The 21,710-nt window shown below is 39.4% G+C and overlaps 1 protein-coding gene across 1 annotated transcript in view; it reads left to right on the top strand.

Moving 5' to 3' along the window:
- The first annotated feature begins 4,792 nt into the window (after positions 1-4,792).
- Positions 4,793-21,710, top strand: part of DOK6 (docking protein 6) — a 230,938-nt gene continuing 214,020 nt past the window's right edge. The window contains exon 1 of the mRNA XM_088535650.1: positions 4,793-5,022. Coding sequence (XP_088391776.1) covers positions 4,957-5,022 — 66 coding nt within the window. The 5' untranslated portion in view covers positions 4,793-4,956. The remainder of the gene's footprint in view (positions 5,023-21,710) is intronic.

A 21,710-nucleotide genomic window follows, 5' to 3' on the forward strand; every position in this document is an offset into this window, starting at 1 on the left:
TCTGTCTTCTGAAAACTGGTGCTAAGCCCCAGTGTAGAATCTATGAGTTACAGTACTGACACCATCACTAACCCATTTGTTAGCTAGTAGTACTATATTCTGAAATATTTGAGGTCCACAAAGACCACAATCTGAACTAGTGAAAGCATAAATTTTTGTGGCGAGCACACCAAAAGGTTAAGCATCTACACGCATTGCTCCAAAAGGACGCCAGCACTGCAAGCGGCTGGGGAACAGTCAGTGCAGATGGATTTTAAAAAGGCCACGTTGTGAGTAAAAACAATGAAATCCAGATTGTTAGGAATGTAAGATTTTTATTTTCTCTTTTGAATGTCCTAGTCCAAACAACCACTGGGGCTCACCCACTGTCTCCTGCAACACCTGTGCTAGATATAAGATGCTGAGTATCATCCAAATATGATCATTCAAATCACCCAGAAAAGAGCAGCAACAATGAATACGCATGGCTTTTTCTGAAGACCAGTACGGTATTGCATGTTAAGAAGCAAACAAACAGTTGTTCTATTTTAAATAGCACACTTTTGTATTATTCAGTATGTTTCTTGCTTACAAATTGCCAGAAGTCTGTCAAAGCATCATTATTTTTGAAGCTATACATTGCAAGGTGTTTATAATCAATGGGCTCTTTGAGACTTGGCTGTGTTTATTTAAAACATTACTTCCCCCTAACAGAGAAGCAGGAGCAAAGTATGTGGCTCCTAGACATTGCAGTTCATAGTCAAATACACCAGCCTAAGCCATTTATGTGTACTAAGTCAGTACACATCCACTTCTAACATCTCTGCTACAGGGCATCGCTCTCCGAAAGAGGAGAATTACATCTGGGGAAAGTAATGCCTCAGGCTGGCGTGCTGCCTCTGACAGAGCCCATGTGTCAGGACAAAGTTAGTTTGTCACTGCAGTTATTACCCCAACCATGCCCATGTGACTTCTTGTTTTGGGGCAAAGTGCAAAATACATGAATTTTTTTTTACAGTCTCAGAGGAACGGAGATTTGCCACTCACAGGCACTCTCTGACAAAAACAAACAAACAAACAAATAAAATAAATAAAAAGGCATGACAAGAGTTTCTTTTCAAATCTACACAAATAGACTAAACTACCATCTCTAATAGCAACTGGAAGATTTCATTATTTTTATTTGTCTTTCTGATCTAGGCCAGAAACAACATAGTAAGATATGAGTCGGGTGCTTACCTGTCTGCCCTATATCTGGGGGATGAAAGTGTAGGCATTGTAGTCCTGGGCACTAAGCAAGTAACATCTATTGTTATTGTAGTATTGTGAATGTAGTTTTATGCAGCAATAATGGCTTTGCCTTTTATGATGCTCACGCAAACCAACAGTTCTCCATCTAAGTGATTTATGCTTCATGCTAGTTCACAAAGGACTCTGGTCTGTGAATTATGAGTTGAACTAAAATAATCATCTGAAGCTTGTTTGAATGTAGGCTTTCAGTGCATTAATCACAGAATCACAAAATGTTTGAGGTTGGAAGGGACCTCAATAAAACATTAGTTAATGTAGCTATCTTGGTATAGCCTATGAAAATTTCTTATTACCATAATAAAAATGACTCTGTATTTTAGACTGGAAACAGCTTTAGGTCCAAACATGTTTGTTATCAAAAGTCTTGATTAAGTACCAACTGCCTATTCCCTGATAAACTTTTAACCAGAGGAGTTTCTTTGATCCCAGTTGGTATTTGGAATGAGAAGAGAGTTCTCTCTTTCACACACGTTTCATTGCTGAAACCAGAGAGAGGAAGGTCTCCATTGCTCCTTCTAGCCAGCGCAGTAAAAGACTCTCTTGGCTGGAAACTTCAAATGAAAGTTTTAACTGTCATTCTTTTTATCTTTCATGAATTCACAGGGGACATACAAAGTCAAATTTAAAATACATACTGCCAAAAAAATCATTAATTTTGTCAAGCAAGCACCAGTGGAGATCATTTTGTTTAAACGAATTGCATTCTGACAGAGGTGAATGGCAGTATTATGTATTGTCTGTCCAAGAAAAAAAAAAAAAAGAAAGAAAAAAAGGATTAGATTTGATTGCATCTGTGCTAGATGGGTTAGAAATTAACTCCTCTGCCTGAAATAATTAGTGACTTGATTACCTATTTAATCATTTCTCTTTCCAAATGATGGTTTCACACTACCAGGAATATCATAAATAATCTTTTATATAATCTGCAAGATATGGGTTTATGGCAATATATTATTCACAGGGAATCATATTGTGTCCTTCTTATCTTTTTTCCTTTTGGCTCTACTGAGTTGGTGTATGTCGAGTTTCTGAGAATGTTTGCCTTAGAGATTTATGAGGAAAAACAGGGTAAAGGCTTTAGGGTGACTGCTCTGGGGAAGCATGCTACTTAGCTCATGACTTTTCACAGCAGATAATTTATTATACAACACAATTCTTTTTCAAAAAATAGTCCTACCATTATTTCTATGTCATTTTAAGAACATACGCAAGTCAGCTTCTGTGTAGATGAGAGGCCACCAAAAAAGTGGGCAGACAAAGCTTAAGAAACCAGATCTGCATCTGCAAACTTCACAATCGTTCATGGAAATATCTTTTTCTTTGTCAGTTAATTGAATACAATTATGTACTTCACTGGTTGGCAACTGAAAGGAAATGTTCTTCTCTTTTTTGATCCTCCAAGAGCTTTCTGTACGTTAAACAATTGCTAGTCTCATTTGGAAGAGAGTTTACACTTAATATGTTGCAAGGTGTCTTGAAAGAATTCTCTTGCAGGCACATCCCAATTTTCTTTTCTTAAATCACAGAATGTTCTACTTTGACATATCATTAAAATAAAAATTAACGAAGAAGTCATATTTTGCCTAAAATGAAAGTACAAACTTATAATACCTTTGGACATTTTACTAGAAATAGCTAGGAAACCAAAACTGTACATATGGTAAGTATTTCTCTCCATCCCTTTCTCTGATTTTATCTTTTATGAATAACTGCATGATTATATAGACATTTGTGCTTGGATAGAAGTAATGCAGAGTCTTACTCTTAGCAGATGTGCCAAAATTCATTTCTGAAACCATGTTGCTAGAAAACAAAAGGAGAGCTAAACTCCATTCTCCCTCACCACTTGCTGATTGTCTATGAGAAAAACTAAGAACAAAAAAAAAAAGATAATTATAAGGGTTATTCTGTTGAAAGAGAATTTTCTTGGCCTAGTTTCAAAGTTTCACACTTGTTAGACTTGGATACAAAGCCAGTCAATGAATACAGCAGTCAATGAAAATGCAAAAGACTTTAGAAGATAATATTAAGATGCTGATTTTTAGAGAATTCTAAACCAGGATTATGATGAACCAGCAAAAATATTTTCATCATAGTTAAAAATATTTTTGAAATAAAGAAACATCAAGATTTCTCTTGTATCCTCCATTTTTTGTGCACACTTACGTGGTCATGAGTTTTTTCCTCAAAATTCCATCTCCTAAGCACTGCAATTATTTTTCCAGATCATATCTTACCTATTTTCTGCAAGATTGCTCTAGATGTAAATTTCTGAAAAGTTTTACTAAGAAAATCTAACTTCTCACAAGGTTAGCTATTCAAGAACAACTAAGTTATACCAATATATATCCCATACATTACCAACATGCACTAAAGGCTTTGAAAATCTGAAACAAATTTTTAAAAGTTTCCAAAAGAAGAAGTAGGAGTTTTCTTGCTCCCGGTACTGCAGCACACCGGGGTATTACTGTGTATTGCAAGTTCCTCGGCAGTGTTTAAGAAACATGTAGATGAGGCGCTTAGGGACATGGTTTAGCACGCATGGTGTGGGGGCTTGTGGTTGGACTCGATAATCTTGAAGGTCTTTTCCAACCATAATGATTCTATGATTCTATGATTCCTGATACTTCAGGGCAATGGTGCACTTCCGAAGAGGACATCAAAGGGATGCATTTATGCGACTTCCATTAAGCTTACCAAAACCCACAACTTTTTAAAAGTGAAAATGCCTATGGAGGGAATCCTTATGAGATACTACAAACACCAGCAATGCAAGCCCTTGCTCAGCAGCCCTAGCCTGGTCTTTCTGTTTGAACCAGCTTGGATTCACCCTCATCTGTTCCTCTTTTGTATATAACTGAAGAAAACACAACCAACTCCAAAGGCGTTGTTGCCTGCTCTCTCCCAAGTGCAACGTAGCGGTTCCTTCAGGAATCACTCTCTTGGCTAGATCTCCACCAAGCATTCCTTCAGGAATCACTCCCTGGCTAGATATTCTGCAAGGATTCCTTCAGGAATCGCTCTCCTGGCTGGATCCCGTGCAAGGAGCGGTATAACTAACGCCATGCGGAGGGCACAGCGTGGCATGCCCTTTTGCGAACTCGCGCTTTTTGCTTTACTCCTGCAGCCGAAACGCCGGTTCCACGGAGTGGCCTCTGTTGACACCGCACCTCAAGCTTCGGCAGCGGGAACCCACGCGACTCCCTGGCCGAGCGCGCAGGGGATGCGCGACCCGCTCCGCGCCCCCTTTCCCAGCGCATTTTCCGCGGCCGCTGCCCTCGCCCCGGCCGCGGGTCCGCGCAGCGCCGCGGGCCTCGGGCCGCCACGGCGGCCGCCGGGGGCGGCGCCCCGCTCCGCCCCGCCTGCCCCCGCCCCCGGCCGGGCCGCGGAGCCGCCGCCGGGCGGAGCGGCGCGGAGCAGCGCGGAGCGGAGCGGCGCGGGGCGGAGCGCGGCGGCCGCCCCCGTGCCCGGCGCTGAGCGCGGCGCGTTGCGGCCCCGCCGCTGCCTGGATGCCAGAGGCGCCTCGGGAGCCGGCGGGCGGCGGCACCCGGGAGGGCCCGCGGGCGGAGGCGGCGGCAGCGGAGGAGCAGGAGGAGGAGGAGGAAGAGGAGGAGGAGGGGGACAGGGGCTCCGGGCGCGCAGGGGAGGAAGCAGCCGGCGCTGGCCATGGCCTCCAACTTTAACGATATCGTCAAGCAGGGCTACGTGAAGATCCGCAGCAGGAAGCTGGGGGTGAGTGAGCCGCCTCCGCGCCGCGAGGCGGGCGCGGGGAGCCCGCGGGCGCGGGGACTCGGCCTCGCGGGGGCTCCGCGGGCGGCCGCGCGGAGGGGGCTGCCCCGCGCGCAGCGAGCGGCGCCGCCGGGCGCCGGGATCGCGGCTGCTGGAGCGCGGCTGAGCCGCGGGGTGCGCGGGTGAGGCCGGGCTGCCCGCGGGCGCCCGGGCTCGTGGGTGCCGGGCGCTGCTGGCCGGGCTGGGGGCAGGAGGAGCCCAACTTCGGGGCTCCTGTGCGGCGGCGCCTTCCTCAGCCCCGCCCGGGCGTGTGGGGAGGGAAGGCGCCTTGCGGGAGAGCTGCGAGCCCCGAGGGCCGCGCCGCTTCGCGCGGCTGCTCATGGAGCCCATACACCCCAGAGACCGAGGTCCCCCTGGAGTTTCGTCCCCAGGAAGAACACACTTGCTTTTTTCTTTTTATTTCTTTTTATTTATTTTTTTAAGTCTTTCCTCTGGAAGTGCAGGTATTTGGAGGGTGCCTCCTCCCTCCGAGCCGCGGGCAGCAGGGCTCTCCCCTGGCCGCTCCCGCAGCCTGTCCGAGCAGGGGCCGTGTGAGACCTGCCCTGCTGCGGGTCGCGCTTATCGCACCGCTCATATTTACCTCCTCCTCCTCCTTCCTCGGTGCCGTGCGGCGCTGGCAGGCGCCATGGGAGACTCATCATGAACTGACCTTTGGAGCGCTCCGCTGCCTTGGCGGGGATGATGCTTCCCAAAGAGCACAGGAGAGTTTGGTGCGAATCCCTAATCGCGCCGGCCCCTCTAGCTGTGCCGGAGGCAGGTGCTTGAGAGAGGGTGTCAATCCAAGGAGAATGGATGCTCTTAGGAGTGATTCTGCAACCCCCACCCTAGTAACTCCCAGAATCGGAGTCAAGCGTCAGTTTGCCTGGAGAAGCGATTCCTCCTTCTTGGAGTGCCTCGGGCAGCCCTCTGGCTCCCCTCCGCTCCGCAGTTTTCCCAGCTCGGCAGTGGTGCTAGATGGGCCCAGTGCAGAGCAGTGGATGGTGGTTGCGTCGCGTCGCCTTCGTGTGGCAAGTTGGAGTCCATCGTTTGATTTGCACATCTATGCTTGAAGCTCTACCTGGTGCATAGTGGCTATGAAATTACGCATATGCGTGTCTGCATGTATGTGAATATATGTGTATACATGGGTATGATGTATATGCAACAAATGTGCAGTTCACGTTATGGTAATCTTGGATGATACTTTCTGGCTCTTGAGAATGAAATTATGAAGATGGTCATATTTCACTATGGCATATCTAATATACCTTCAATATATTGTTTCAAAGATGTCCGATTTTCTTTTTTTTTAATGTTAATGTTAGTGCACTTTCTGGAGTGAATTATTGTTCATGGTCAGAATGACAGTAATACTTCTTCACTAAGCAGAAATAAAACAGTTCCTACAATGTCTATGGGGAATTTTCTGTTGCGAAGAGATGTGTGTGTGGGGTAACAGTGGAGACTACAGCCTCAGGCAGGTGGTAGTATAAGCTTAAATACAACATATGAGGATGCACATCTAAATAAATGTATTAAGTACAATGTAAAATGGGTTATACTTTATAGAAAATAGCATCAAAATTCAAATGAGATGTGATAGTTGAAAGGTATGAATATGTGTGTATATATCCATAGCTAATTGGATTCTGGTGACTGAATTTCTAAATTAATGTAATTTTTCTTCACTAAGTTAAATATTAAAGGTTTGTATTTTTTTCCCCCTTATGTCTATTTCCGAGTCCAAACCTTAATGAATTACACTAGAGCTGTCATAAGATAGGTGAATGCATCAGCTTTCAGGGATATAAATATCTGTTAACAAATGAGTATTTTTAACCTCCAAAAAATATGGAAAGGGGGAAGGGAGCTATGGATCCTAGAAACTAAGGTTGCAGTAACTTTGAAATATGCAAATAGAATTATATCTCTTGCTGATTATGTTTCATTCTTGTACACGGGAAATTATCGATTTTTTTTTTAAAATGAGGATAGTCTACGCTATATGAATATTTTGCCCTCTTCTGAAAAGTAGATTAGCGCTTGGAGAGCTTAGGTGACTAATACCAATTTTAGTACTAGACTTGGGCAATAAAACTAATTCTAGCCTTTAGGCTGGTAGCCAACTCATTACGGAAATTCTTCCAGTGCTTCTTTTATTCTCTCTTACTTGGTGACAGAGGGAGCCCTGGCTGCGAATCAAACCGAAGATACTTTGATATAGTGCGACCTGTGAAGTTGCAGCCACGTGTCAACCGGGTGACATAATGCTGTCGTGCAAATGCGGGCCGTCTACTTTATATTTTAAAATACAACCTTTGACTTGGAGCGTACTTTTGGGTAGAATTTAGTTTTCGAAAACCGGAGCCGCAAGTCATTTTCTGTTCTCCTCCCTTTATTGATTTTGTACTTTGTAAAACAGCAACTCTTTATGGATGTTTTTCTGCAAGGTCCCTTGTGTTTACCTCTGACTTAAGCAGAGCTGTACAGTGTTTTAAGTACTTGTTAGCCTGCATGTCGCCTCCCCACATAAGTGCAGATTAGATTTGTGCTATGAGCAAATGTTTTCTCCAGTCACTCACAAAGGACAGGTGTGCTTTTTAGCTAATTGTTTTACTGAAATGTTCTTTTTCTCCCACCTGAAATTCAGGAGGTACATTATTCCTGAACTATCAGGACTTTGAGCTGCTTAAATAAATTAATTGCTTCACAAAGGGTTCTTTAAAGTCAAAGAGAGGGGAACAACTGGCAAGAAATACTGTGAGAATTTGTCCTTGCTTTTTGTTTAATAATACACGGATCACTGAGACTTATTTTCTTAACTTTTCACCCCTTCTCTCAGAATCACCAAGTGGGCTTATGTCTTCTTTAGGTTCTTTCGGCAAAGAATTGGATACTCTGCTCACCGAAAAGGCGTTACCTGCCTCCCTCTTTATGCCATGATGTGACATCTACCCCACTTGGGAATACCTCTCTATCTGCTATGGAGCTGTCAGGCAGTGAAGGGGACTTAGGCGAGTCAGGCCCCCTAGACTGTCACCTCAGCTTTTGTTAAATGTGGGTTGTGTATAAAACACAGCTATGATTCCTTGAAGATTAAAATATGCTGAAGCCTGTGCAGTGAAATGTTGCACGTGTATACGTGACATCTTCATAGAGGTGTCACAAGTATCCTTGAAACTTAGAAACTGTGGTCAGTGAGGATAACGACTGTAATTAAATCAACTTTTTTTTTTTTCAGATCTAGTTTCCCTGTAGCCTAAATATGTCTTTGTTTTCAGCGCTTTGGCATTCCAGCACTGTTTGATATTTTGCTTTTCTCTAATACTACATAAAGGAAATACCTCATTCTTGCAGCCATTACATTTGACCTGTGTGACCCTCTTTTGAAATAAATTTGATTGTAATGTGGTGTGCTGTTCAGATCAGAATAGGTCATTTGTGTAGTGTGGAATAGGACTGTGCTGCCTTTGTTCTTTCAGAATCTTTCATACTTGGGTTACATTAAAATTCATATGACACAATTTTCTCCTGCGCTGGCTGTGCTTGTAGACTGAAACTTTCCTGTAGCAGATTGGAATCCCTTTGTTGCCTCCTAATAAATGGAGCTGCGAGGATTTCATGCATTGTCAAAGTGCTGGTCCTTGGGAGAAAAAACAATTAGGTGTCGTGTTCAGGAGTCTAATTAAAAACAAGCATTTTTGTCACTTCCATGGTCTTATTTTTGACCCATTTCGACCTTCCGAGTCACAATCTGTTTGTTTGTTTTCATCTGCTTTGCGGCACACCTTGGCCACAGAACAAAATAATTCATTCCAGAGGTAATTTTCACTGAGTTTGTGAATAAATACTTCTTTTTTTTTTTTTTAATGTGTTTTCACATACTGAGTAGAATTATGTCCTGAGTGGTTCAGTTTGTACTCTAATACTGCTATCCAAAGAGAAAATTGGGCTTGCCAGTCAGTCTTGATTGAGTAATAAATAACAGGTTGCTGCTAGGCACCAAATGAAAAGTTTTACCACATAAAACTCCCTATTTTTAACCATACTTTAATATCATTGCAGGTAGCTGTTATGGAAGTGAACATGGTGTTTCTCCTTGGGATGTTAATGTTGATTGACTGAGGACAGAGTTAACAGTGTTACGGACGCGAACCTCTGACTGCAGCTTAGTTCCTCTGGAAATGGTGCAATGTGTTTTACCTTCTAATGTATTATTCCTAATGTTTAATTAATAAAATATATATATTGTATATATACATAAACACTTGGGTGAAGAGACAGAAGGGATCTGCAAAAAGTCCCGAATTTAAGATTAGATGGATTGATGATGGCAGCTTTACAGGTAGGTCGTGATGAATACAGAGGGCAGAGTAAAGGTTCTTCTGTTTTTTTCTAAGTTTCCATAACATATGGAAAACCACAACAAATAAACAAAAAAAGCCCAAGCAAACAGTGCACACTGGAATGGATTTCCTTTCCATATTCCAGGTTATTTTATATTTGTAACTCAGGCAAATATGCACAGCCTGTTCAGAAGCATCGAGAATGGCATTGTAATTGCATCCTAATGTGTGAACTAAATTCTGAATTATATCTCAGAGCATAAAAACAATTCAGGTGCATCGTCAAGAATGTAATTGCTATTTATTATTAATTTATTTGAATTTTAATAAAACTTTAAACCCATGGGATTTAGATGCCAGATCCCTTCCATTTGAAGGAGTTCTTTTTTCATGATTGTTCTAGACAACCTGAGATACGAAGCTAAAAGGATTTCATAGTAATCCATTAAAAAAGCTCATCACATTTGCTATTTTATACTGACAGTGTCATTTTAAATACCAGTAATTACTGCTTTCAGTACCTTTTTTTTGCTACAGTTACATGAGCGGATGTGCAGAATTAAACAGAAAATATATGGATTTCCAATTTGGTCATTGTGCGAAGAGCAGTCGTTTTCAGCTTTTGGATCAGTTGACTACATATACTGTGCAGAAGATGGAAAAAAATTGCAGCTATTGCAAACAAGAATAAAAGGTTGAGCCATTTTTATTTTGTGTAAGACACTTATGATTCAGACTTGAATTAGGCACTTCTACGGTGCTAAGTATTCCAGTTTTCTTCTTGATGCTCTTTTTCAGTTCTTAAGTCTCGAGAGGCCTGACAGCCAAAGGACTGTTAATTTTGTAATGGATGGCACTTATTTGAAGTGACAAATAGTTTCTGTCTTGTTGATTGCATATTACTTCCATGTTATCTGCGGATTATAGATGCTTCTATTTTTGCTCTTGTGTGTAATATCATTAGCCTCCATGAGATTATACCTTAGCTGTATGCAGATGACATGAAGGAGGGTTTGTAGACATGGCCTCTTTGCCTTGCATATTTCGAAATGATCAGACTATATCCAGAATGTATTTGTATCTCCTATGAGATGATGGCCTTTTGGTTCTTTGTTTAGCAGTCTGTAGTTTTTCTGCTACTAGGGTCGGTCACCGAAGACCTGATCAAAAGACCCTGAAGTCAATTTAAAGAATCCCATTAACTTCAGTGGCTTTGGGTCAGAATCCAAGAGGGATCATTAGGTGGATACACAGGACATGAATTTCCTTGTTGTGAAATGCCCTTCAAATCCTACTCAAAGGAGTTGTCCTTCCTCATACTGGTAATTAGGAAAGGATCATTCTCTCTGAGCCTTTGAAATGCATGAGGAATTATTCATGCCGTTCCGGCAGCGAGGCTGCTTCCTAGTTGTTGAGAACAGAATCTTCCTGCAGATCATTCATTCAGATTTTTGCAAGCGGTGCAAAATGCTTCCCCGCCGTTGCCTGGCAACACCATATTCATGCAACGGCCTCTGTGAGTCCGTTGTTAGTTACACACGTGTGCGTGCGGGTGTGTGTGTACATACACACCATATAAAGAGATATATTTTGAACAGGCGCTACCGAGAATTGTTCTAAAAACCTCTTTAAATAGTGTTCTCACAGCTTATGGACAATAATCAGATTTTTTGTTTGTTTGTTTTGAGTATATGGCCCTGGAAAGTTTCTCTTCTATCCTAGGCTGGGTAAAAGGTCAGGTAGTTGGACTGCATTTCACAAATATACTTGTATGTAGTCATACTAAGCAATACAAAATATTCCCCTGCTGCAGGTGGAAAACACCTTATTATGTTCCTGCTTATGGATGCAGTTTATATTCCTCACTGTCCTTTAAATTGATAAATGTGTTCTTGAACCAAAGTCTGGGTACTTTACATTGTAGTCTCTCAAGTATGTTTGTTTAAAATGACAGTTGTAAATGTCATGCTGTATTTTATGTTCTCAATCTCTTAAATTTATAATGGAGTTCTATGCGTCAGAAGGATATTGGTGTCGTATTTTAGACATAATTGTTTTGTTACAAACTGTTTTCCATATAAATAAATAGTTCATATCGAAATAAATGGAATATCTGTGATAAGGTCAACAAAGATCAAGAAAACAGTCCTGATTTTCTCAGGCAGAAAGTCTCTACTTTGTAGGACAAATTTGCACACTTATAAAGATAAGCTGAGGGAAAGTAAGATTTGCTGTAACTGTATCTTAGCCCTTTCCTGTGGTATAAAGAATTTCTTTATGTGTGTATGCTTTTACTATTCGGAATAACTAACCATGCCTCATACCTGAGAGCAAAATTCATGTAAGTGTTTAGGGCACTAATAACCCCCTTGTAGAACTGAAAACCTAATACAGGTCAAGAGATTTCCAAGATGTGCAACTGATACAAGAACTGAATCTGCTGACTTCAGGAATGAAGACTTTTGGTGATTAGGATAGAGCCTTCCTCAAAAAGTTGTGAATAAAACTCTGAGGAGTTCTGAAGATGAATGTTAATACTGAGATATTCCTAGAAATTAGCAAAAATAGTGTAATCTGTAAGGTCCTTTTCCGTGACGCCTTCCATACTTTATAGCATCTTAACCACTGCACTGTGTGACTGCTGACATCCCATCCTGAGAGGTGACAAGACCATCCCAGATGGGAGGACAGAGGAGCAGGTCCTCACTTCAGATGCAAAGCAATTAGGATGGTATTTGATGATCTTTTAAGACTGCTCTGTCCTTTAGCTGCCTAACTGGCTCTCGTGATCTCCAGCTTATGTAGACTGAAACTTCAGAAAGTTTCTGTTCATGATCGTGCCAGTCAGGAATTGGAAACATGTTGCACTGACTAGATCTGGGGACAGGGGAAATAATCAGCCCCCGTTTTCCTGTTGGAAGAATGGCCCTCCCGCTTGTGTTGTCCTCTCTTCCTTGTTGTAAAAAAAAAAAAAGCAAAGAGCTTTAATATCTTTTTTTTTTTTTTTTTTTTTTTTTGCTACTGTATACTAAGGTAGAACCCTTCTTGGTCAGGAAGCTCATAATGTTGCTAATACTTTTGAAATGGTTTCTGTCTCTGGGATTTTTTTTTTAGACAGTGCTGTTTTAAGATTCTTTGCCCTTGAGAGCAAATGCTTAGATTCGCTTTTCTCATGCAAACATTTCTTCTTCCCACAAAGAGAAAAGAATATATGAAGTCATACAAAATAAAAAGGTGTTTCTGAAAGAATAGCATCACTCTTTTTTTTTTTTTTTAATGGTACCTAGAAAAAGGAGACTACATTCGTGGTTGTCCTTTAGGCACTGTTATGATAAATGTAATTCATTATCATTGCTATTACTCTTTTTTTTCTCTCTCTTTTTTTAGTTATCTGACTGCAGTTTTAGAAATGCAGCCTTTGATAAAGGATTTGCTTCATAAAGTAAATATATAATCTAGTTCAAATGTGATGAGAGAACATGAAAAAATAGAATATGTGGCTTCGCTAAGGGCGAAGAAAATATTCTATTTGAACTGAAGTTGAAATACTAAATTATTAATCACTAGGTTAGTATGATAATAATAAGATGCTTTCAAATGAAATGATTTTGCTGATGAAGGCAGTTCTTGTTGATGCTGTTGGAATAATAAAACTTTCTCTAAACAACAATTATTTTTCTTACTGAAACTGCACTTTTAAAATGTTTCTAAAAATACTGCTGTAGGATGAACTTTTCATATAAAAATAGAAAAAGAACAGTGTTTTTTTGACAACTAAAGCAAATTATAATCTAGAACACATTCAGCGCTCTGTCTCTCTCTCTCTCCATACACATATATAAGAAAATAGCAGCATCTTGACAACATAGTCACAAGAGCAGTTTTTCTTAATTGTAACAAGAAGAGTAGTAAAATAAAACTGAATTTACTGACTTTTCTGTCTCTTCTACTTTTCTGTAGCCCTTGTATCCTAACTGTAGTAAGGTTTTTAGAGTTTAGTTTACAGTTATAAAACAACCTTTTTCTAGAATACCAAAATCTTTGTGCTTAACATCTTAGACTGTATGCAGAGGAGTTAAATTCTAGTCTTTTTAGATATGCAGTTTTGTAATCTCGAGTACTTTGATTCATGTCAGCTTGTTTTCAATTATACTAAAGCCATTGTACACTACATAAATTAAATTTAAAGCTACATTAAGACCCTCATACTGCCAGCATAGTGAAGAATGCTTTTAGTGTAAATCGAAACAGGGTTTCTGAGCTTGTCTGTAAAATGAGTATAATATCTTGCTTCACTCTCCCATTTTGTTTTCTTAAAATGTAAACTCTTGCTAAGGCTTTTATTTTAGGGATGTAGATTGGCTAGCATTGATCATGGTCCAGACCATTATTATGTATTATTGCAGTTTAAATTATAATATCTGAATAATTCAAAATCTTTTTTTTTTAAATATTTTAAGTCTGTTGTAGTGTAGTATGAAGATAGTTACTTTCACTGTGTTCTTAAACTCGCCTTTTGGTTTGAAAATACTTTTCATTTTTCTTTAAGATGTCTTTTCTTAAGGCTAGAGCTTTAATTAAGTGTCTGGATCACTTATTTTCTATATAGAAATAAAGTATGTCTTTGCTTGTTTTCCGATCTTGTTGGTGCAAGTTTGTCTTACTAGTTTCCATCTCAGAAATACGTATCGCTTTTTTTGCGCCCTGCAAGACAAGGCAGTGATAGCCAAGCAAAGCTGGCGGCTTTCACAGGACTTGTGTGTCTCTCTTTTTTGTTTGAGACAAATTACAGGACACCCCTGTAGCACAAAACCTAAAGTCCTGATTGGTTTCACTTTTAAGAGAAGATATCTTTGGAAAGAATGTTAAAGGTGCAGTTATCCACGTCTTGATTAGCAAGACAATTCTGAAAGTTGAATATGGCCTGTAATGCAATTTTGTAGCCCCTCAGGTTGTTACTCCACAGTGATGGGTGCAAATTTATGAGCCAAGAGGTACAGGGATTAGCTGTGCTTGTCGCAAGAATGTCATAAATGCAACAACCTTTACTTAAAAGGGGGCTAATGATGTTGCTACAACATCTTTGTGCTTTGCTAATGCAGAGGTTCCTCATTCATATTTTGAGAAGACATGAGAATTTTCTCATCTGCAAGTTTTATAGATGGTATGTAGGACTTTTCTTCCACAAAACAGTTCTAAAAGACCCTTCTCCTGTAGACTTATGTGATGCTTTCTACTGAGTAACACTAATACCTACCGTTGAGTTGTCTTTCACCCATGAATACCGGACCTTGTCTCCGGAAGCAAGTGTGGTTCTGTGTGGGGCTGTGGGACTCCACAGAAGTTGTAGCAATCAGTTCAGCCCACTTGCAGAGGCTAGAGATACTACAACCTGCCTCTTGAGGAAAGCTACCTATACAATATGTGCAATAAAAAAAGCAACTAGAGAACTGTTCAGTGAAAAGAAATACATAAGAGGTTTAGAAAAAATAGTTAATCAAGTTACAGTTTGTCTGGAAGAGCAATGCCAACAGGGGCATTTCCAAAAGAAATACTGTAGCAGCTAGAATGATCAGATTATTGGCTTGCCTTTAATCAAAAATATCTTTTTTTACAACTATTGCAAGCATTGAAAAGTTGTATTCTGTTCATTAGATCTTAGCTCAAAGCAAAATGTTTAAAGGATAGCAGGTGTGCTTTACTAGTATTATTCATGTTAGTGAAATAGTCTTATACAATGTCACAGGCCCAGGTAGTGGTCTGTTTACTGAAACCCAATTCTTTCATCTTGTTACAATTTTACCATCATTAATCCTTTTTTTTTTTTTAATAATCAATATTCTAACTCACCCTGAAGCAGAGTTAGAGAAGAAAAACATATTCAAAAGAGGTAAATAGAATATTTTTTATTGTTACTGTGATGCAAAAATCATGATGAATTAGATCCCCTGTTTCTGGAATATATAATTGTTCCCTATATTAGCTCTCACTGTTCCGGGTAGGTGCCCTTTTCATTGCATTTAGCAAATAGAAGCATCAAACATTTTAGCATGAAAAGATGTGCAACAGGCAAGAAATTTCTCAACAGTAAATCCACATTTACATATAAATTTTAGCTAGTGTGAACCAGTGAATTTGAGATTTGCAAAAAGCAGAGTTAGAATCCAAATATCTGACTTCATGAATTAGAACAAGATCTCTGATAACAATTATTCCTTTGGATGATATTTTTATTAATATATATTTTTAAATATCTATATATATGAAGTTAAAAATTAAAAATATAGCAGAAAGTATAAGGAGCAGTAGAAAGAAGTTGAGCACTCTATTCTGATTTCATTGCATAAAATCCAGAATGGAATTAATTTTGTGGGTTTGGCATTCTTAGTAAAGCAGAAGACTTGCAGTTTCTAAAAAATTGAGTAGATGGGGTAATAGAAAGACTATTTGTAGAATAAAGGCTGGTGTGTGATACAGGACTTGCCTGTAGGGCCCCAGGGCCAGACAGGGTATTGCCAGGTCACTGCCATTTCAAAAGATTGGGGCTATTTTGGAGAATTAGCAGAGCAAACATGGAGGGGGTCATTAGAGGTAACTGCTTTGCTGCACTTCGTGGTTTGGGATGAGGGAAGAAGATACCTACCAGTCAGGAGAGCGAGCTGTAGCGTAGCAGCCCGTGGGGAGAGGGAGCCAAGCCATGGGGAATAGGTGTGCACGAGTTTGGAGAGCCGAAGCCCTGCAAGGAGACACGGTGGGGAACCCGTGAAGGAGCAACCTGGGAGCTAAAGGAATTAGAGGTAGATGAGATTTATAGGCAACACAAGGAAGATTTATGCTGGTTGGCTTCATACTATATCTGTTTGAGGATAAATGTTACTCTAACAGCTTTCAAGAGATAATATACTGACTGTATTCAAAATATTGCTTTGGGTTTTCCTGAACTAGAGAAGATAGCAGTAAAATAGATGTGTACATTTTGTAGATTTCAAAATAAAAGGTACTATTTTGACAAAATCATACTAAAATGTAGTTTATGTCCTAAGAGAACCCAGCAGTTAAATAAACTTCCAGATATTTTTAGAAGAGTATTTTCGAGAACTTTTCAAGTCAAAAAAATAGTCTTTGACTGTAATTCCTTCCTTGCTTCCAACCCCCAACAAACTATTGCTGTGTGCAGTGCTACTCTCTGGCTTATATTCATTACCCTCCAGAAAAGAAACAAATTCCACATGAATTTTTCTTCTACTGTGATCTGAAAAGATGGAGTTAAAAGCTGTAGTGAGATGACGTCTCTTCAGTATCCACGATGCTTCAGAACTTGTTTCCTCTTTTTTTTTTTTTCTTTTGTTTATTTCCCTTCCATACCTGTCTTGCCTGAAGTTTTCCATGTATCACTGCAGGTAGTTGATCATATGATAGCAAATGTCTTCCAATTCTGTAATTTAGAGATTAGTAGAGAGAGTAAGTACCTGTTATTGTTCAGATAAATACTCTTCTTAATAGACTTAATCAGTTTATTTGGACTGCTTAAAAGGGGTTAAGCTATGGGGCAAAATGCCTCCCTGTGCGTAGAAAGGTATGTGCAGAAATACCTCAGTATGTGTGAGGATTTTCAGTGCGGGAGGATGCAGAAAGATGTAAATGATGCTGGTTTTCACTGCACAGAGCTAACCAAGAATACTGCGACAGCTGCTGTCGCGGTGATGTTCTCGGCTGAGCCAAGTGGGTGATAAATGAGCTGAGTTAAATTGAGGGATTTGAAATGGGGAATGTTTCCCGTTACCCTTTGAAGCCCACTTTACAGAGCTATCAAAGTAAAACATAGCTGCCTACGTATCTCCTAGCATGGTCGTGACTGAAATGATAAAAATGGAAGAAGCTGAGCACGCGAGCGATTATTAAGAGATCGTCAGTATTCCAGTACCACTGGTGTTTGTTCGGTAGGTTGGGCTGCCACGAATTGCAGAGATTCAGGAGAAGGTCATCTGCTAAGGAAGGGCCAGATCTGCTCTTGATCATGCAGGACGTGTTTGCAGGTTTTACAAGCCGGCCGCAGGGCTGCTCTGTAGCTGTGGATATTTGGACCCTGTTTGATTGGCTCCTTTGCTGTGGTTTCCTTAATCATTCCTGCGTTGCTGCATTTGGTTTCATCTAGAAAAGGTTGTATAAATATTAAAAATTAAGCCAGGCAGTCCGTCAGTTTCCAAATTCTTCTAGGTGTATGAATAACTTCAAGCAAATATACTAAATGGGGCTTGTTTGGCCTTTATGTTAACAGCTTTTCTTCAGTATCAGGAGGGTTAAAAAACTTTAGTTTTTTGAAATGAAAAATTGAAATGCTGGTGTGATACTGTGTCCTCAGGAGCAGATGCCTTAGGCAGGGGCCTTTAATCCCTGTGTCCTAGTTATAGCAATTAAAGTTCATGAAATATACATTTTGTTACATATGCATCTTGGCTTCTCTTTCTTCTTTTTCAAAATCAGTCTGAAATATTAATGATCATATAAAATGCATTTTATTATATGAATTGCTGCTAATATTGCATTCTAGTTATCTTGATAGATGCAGGGAATGACATTTTCTAACATTTAGACTTAGATGGGTATTCTCTTGCTTGAGTAAATGCGTCTTTCATAATATGGCGCCTTGTAGGTCTGCTTCTTTATCTGCATTTGAGGAAAAAAAGGTGTTGAAGATATTCAGCACTTTAGAAGACCACAGCTTATAATTATTCATCATTTTTAGTGCAGCAGGACAAATTAATCATCATCCAACTGTGCGGGAGAGAAGAGAAATACTTAACTAAGTTGTGGTCCCCGCCGCAGAGAGCTTATGCTCTAGCACTGGAAACGCTAGTGCAAGGTATCCCAAGGACAGTTTTATTTTTCACTGGGAGGCTTATTTCCATTTAAAATTACTGGCCTATTCTGCCTATCACGGAAATGTATTTCTAAAGCTTGGCTATGCCACCTCCTCCTCCTCCCCCAGCTCGATGAAGAACCGATCGGTCACCAGTGGGACCGACGCTGAGTAAAGTCACCAACCGAGTGCCATGTTTTGCAGGGCTCATGGGGAAGAGTACAATCAACACAGACAGCAAAGCAGTTTGTAGTAGATATTTCAAAATGGGAGTCCATAAGGGAGGTACTGTTTGTTTAGCAACACGTATAGCAATGTGTATGTTGTACGTTGCATATATAAACAGCAGCCGCAAAAGCTCCCACATGAAAAATTCATTGCCTGAAACACACGGCCTTATGGGGGGTTTTGTTTTGGTTTGCCTTTTTTTTCCTAAGGCGTATGTCACTATAAAACAACTATATCTACTTTAATATGGCCAGAGAAGAGGCACTTAGCTGCCGCGCTGTAAAACGAACGAGTTAATAGAGGCGAGATGCAATCTGTCTCCGCGGTAGCTCTTGGCGCACGGCGGCCCTAATTGGGTGAAGCTATTGAGGCCTTAATTGCTGATTTTGCAGTGCTGCCATGTTTGCTGATAAGGTTTAATGCAAGCTAAAATTTGTTAACTAGAAGGAAGCAGTATTGCTCGTGCTAGGAGCGCGAGGGCAAACAGCAGACTTTGCTGTAGTGCCAAATGACCATGAGGGATTTCAACATGTAGCGTTGTGATTTTTCCCATTTCAGGCTAATGAAGTGCCTTTCTTTGAGCAGAAGACCACAGAAAACATTTGAGTATTAAGTTATGCTGCCATTACTAAAGCTGAAGCAATAGATGGATGTTTAGTTCACGAATTTGTAGGAATCTTAAATTAATGATTTTTTTTTCCTGGAGAAGAACATACACAACTATTGGTTTTACACACTGCCAAGTGGTCTGGGATTGTTGTGATTCTGAGAAGAACCCCGTTGTGTGCACCAGCCTATGATTATCTGCATCAGTAGTTTTATCTTCCTAATGTTAAAACATAGGTTTAATATCAAAATTCATTCATTAAGCCTGAGGTTTCATTCAGGCTTCTGAACATGGTAAAAGCTTCACTGTCTGCCAAATGAATGCAGGATTATTGTCTTATTCAAATGTTGAAAGGCTTAATTCTTGGGCTGTGATATTGCCACATGTTTATTTCTAATACAATTTACTGTATTAAAATTACAATATTATTATGGTGTAATACAGTAGCCTTTTAAGCTTCTAAACTGCTCTATCAGTTCTGAAACATATTAAAATCAGGTATTGGTATTTGAGTATTATATGATATTAATAAAAATATCAAATTATGTTATAAAATGGCTATCTTTCTCCCCAGAGCTAAACAGAAAAATAGCAGTACTTTTTGCATTTAGCACAATATTCTGGAAGTTTAAGTTTGCTGTGCCTTAACATGCTCTTAGTGTACTCAAAGCATTGCTTGGAGTAGAGCAAAAAGTAAGAAAGATAGCAGCTGAGCAAAATATAAATGAAACTCCAAATGAAGTTTTTTTCTGTGTGCTTATTTGAAAAAAAAAATTATAAGAAGTGTTGTGCTTGCGCATAGTTAAAATCTATACATTTTGTTACTGAACTCTATCATCTTAAGCATATTCTATATGCTCGTAACATTTCTTCTCACATAATTCATACAATATATATTAATATACATAACAGATGTGTACAGAAAACAACTAGATAGCTGGTAGTACAACACAGTAGATAGTATAACACAGTAGATAGTTGAAACGTTGATAGCAGTGGTTTAATATGATATTTATTAATGCTTAGAAGATGACAAGTATGTTCATCAAATCTAATAAATTTAATAATTATTTTCTTAAGTTTCTCTGCAATTTAAATGGAAATTGGGTCCATTAAGTCTACTTGCAGCCTAGAGTCCATGCAGGCATAGAAATAAGTCTTATTATTAATTCATTTCATTTCATGTAATAGTCTGCTTTTATTGTAGGTTTTTCTCTATTCCTTAAACCAATTTTAGTTAAAAGTTTAGGATATGTTCAGTTAAGTAAGTTGGTTGTCTTATGGGGATATGGGCATAAGGCAATGTAAAAATATTCCATGTTGTATTTGATGATGTTTAGACGTATACAAGCATCTTAACACAGGTTGTCCATTTGTTTAATGCAGATAAATGGTGTGTTTTGAACTTCAGTAGCATTCTGAAGCCTCTGTAGTAGTTCATAAAGTTGGGTAGTTTTAACCTGGAAAGGCTAAAAAAGTATAAATCCAGACTGTCACCAGCAAAGTTTTCCTTAAACCAAACCAATCTCTCTAAATGAGAGATGTACTCCAAATCTAAGTCCACAGTAATTGGAGTTTTTCAGTCTTTGTTTTTAAAAACTCTGAGATTTATGTGTTCAGCTCACAAGAACGGCCTTCTTTTTGCCAAAGTATTTTTCAAAATTCATGTGGTTATCCACAGAATATGAAGTATTTGTTTCCTTAAGGAATATGATTCTGAATCGGTTATCTACTATTATTCTATTACTCACAGATGCTGCAAAGCATGTCTAAATGCTGTTGATTTCATTAAAAATGCAAGCAGCAAGAGATTTCCAAGAAGAGTTGCAGGAAATGTGAGATAATTGGAAGTAGCACAGGTCTGGGGTGGCTATGCCTCTCAGTGTGCAATTTGTGTGCTTCATCATTCATTCATTGTGTGCTTTTTTTGTTTGCTTGTTTGTTTTTAAGGAAAAAAAAAAGCATATTCTATATGCTCATAAGAGCATATGCTCATTTTTAAGAAAAAAAAAAGGTACTTTTTCTTTCCTGTGGGCAAGAAGCAGTTACCAAAGGGTATCTGCTGTTTTAACAGAGAGCAAAATTGTAAACTCTTTCCTCCTCCTTTCACTTTATTGAAGTGTGAAACAGAGAAAATATATTGAACAATGAACTTTAATAGGACAAACTACTACCAAAACTTGAACTTTTTTTTTTTTTTTGACCAAAGTAACATTATTGTAGAATTAGTAACTTTTGTTCTAATCGTTTAGTCTGGCAGTGCATGTTCACAATATTAGACTCTTGGTTTTATGTGTGTTCTACCATTAACGTTAAAATCACATCTTCATGAACTTTATGACATAACCATCACAAGTGTTGAGTACAGTGCATAGCGTTTGACACTTGGTTGTCACATCACTTAATACTTGATCCCCCATTCAGATTCTTCCTCTTCTTTGAGACATTATTTGTTTTCCTACCTTGAACAGTGTAAGAGAGTTAAAATGTCATAAGAGTCCCTTTTAAACAAAGAAGTGTTGAAAACATGGCATCTTAAAGATTTGGTTGATTAGGAAGAAGTGTTGTAGAAGTGCAAAAGGAAATTTGTTTTTATCTTCTCCTAGTATAT

The sequence above is a fragment of the Tinamus guttatus genome, unplaced genomic scaffold (genome assembly GCF_059628265.1).
Source record: "Tinamus guttatus ecotype Peru unplaced genomic scaffold, ASM5962826v1 Tinamus_guttatus_pri_ptg000639l, whole genome shotgun sequence".
Lineage (NCBI taxonomy): Eukaryota > Metazoa > Chordata > Aves > Tinamiformes > Tinamidae > Tinamus > Tinamus guttatus.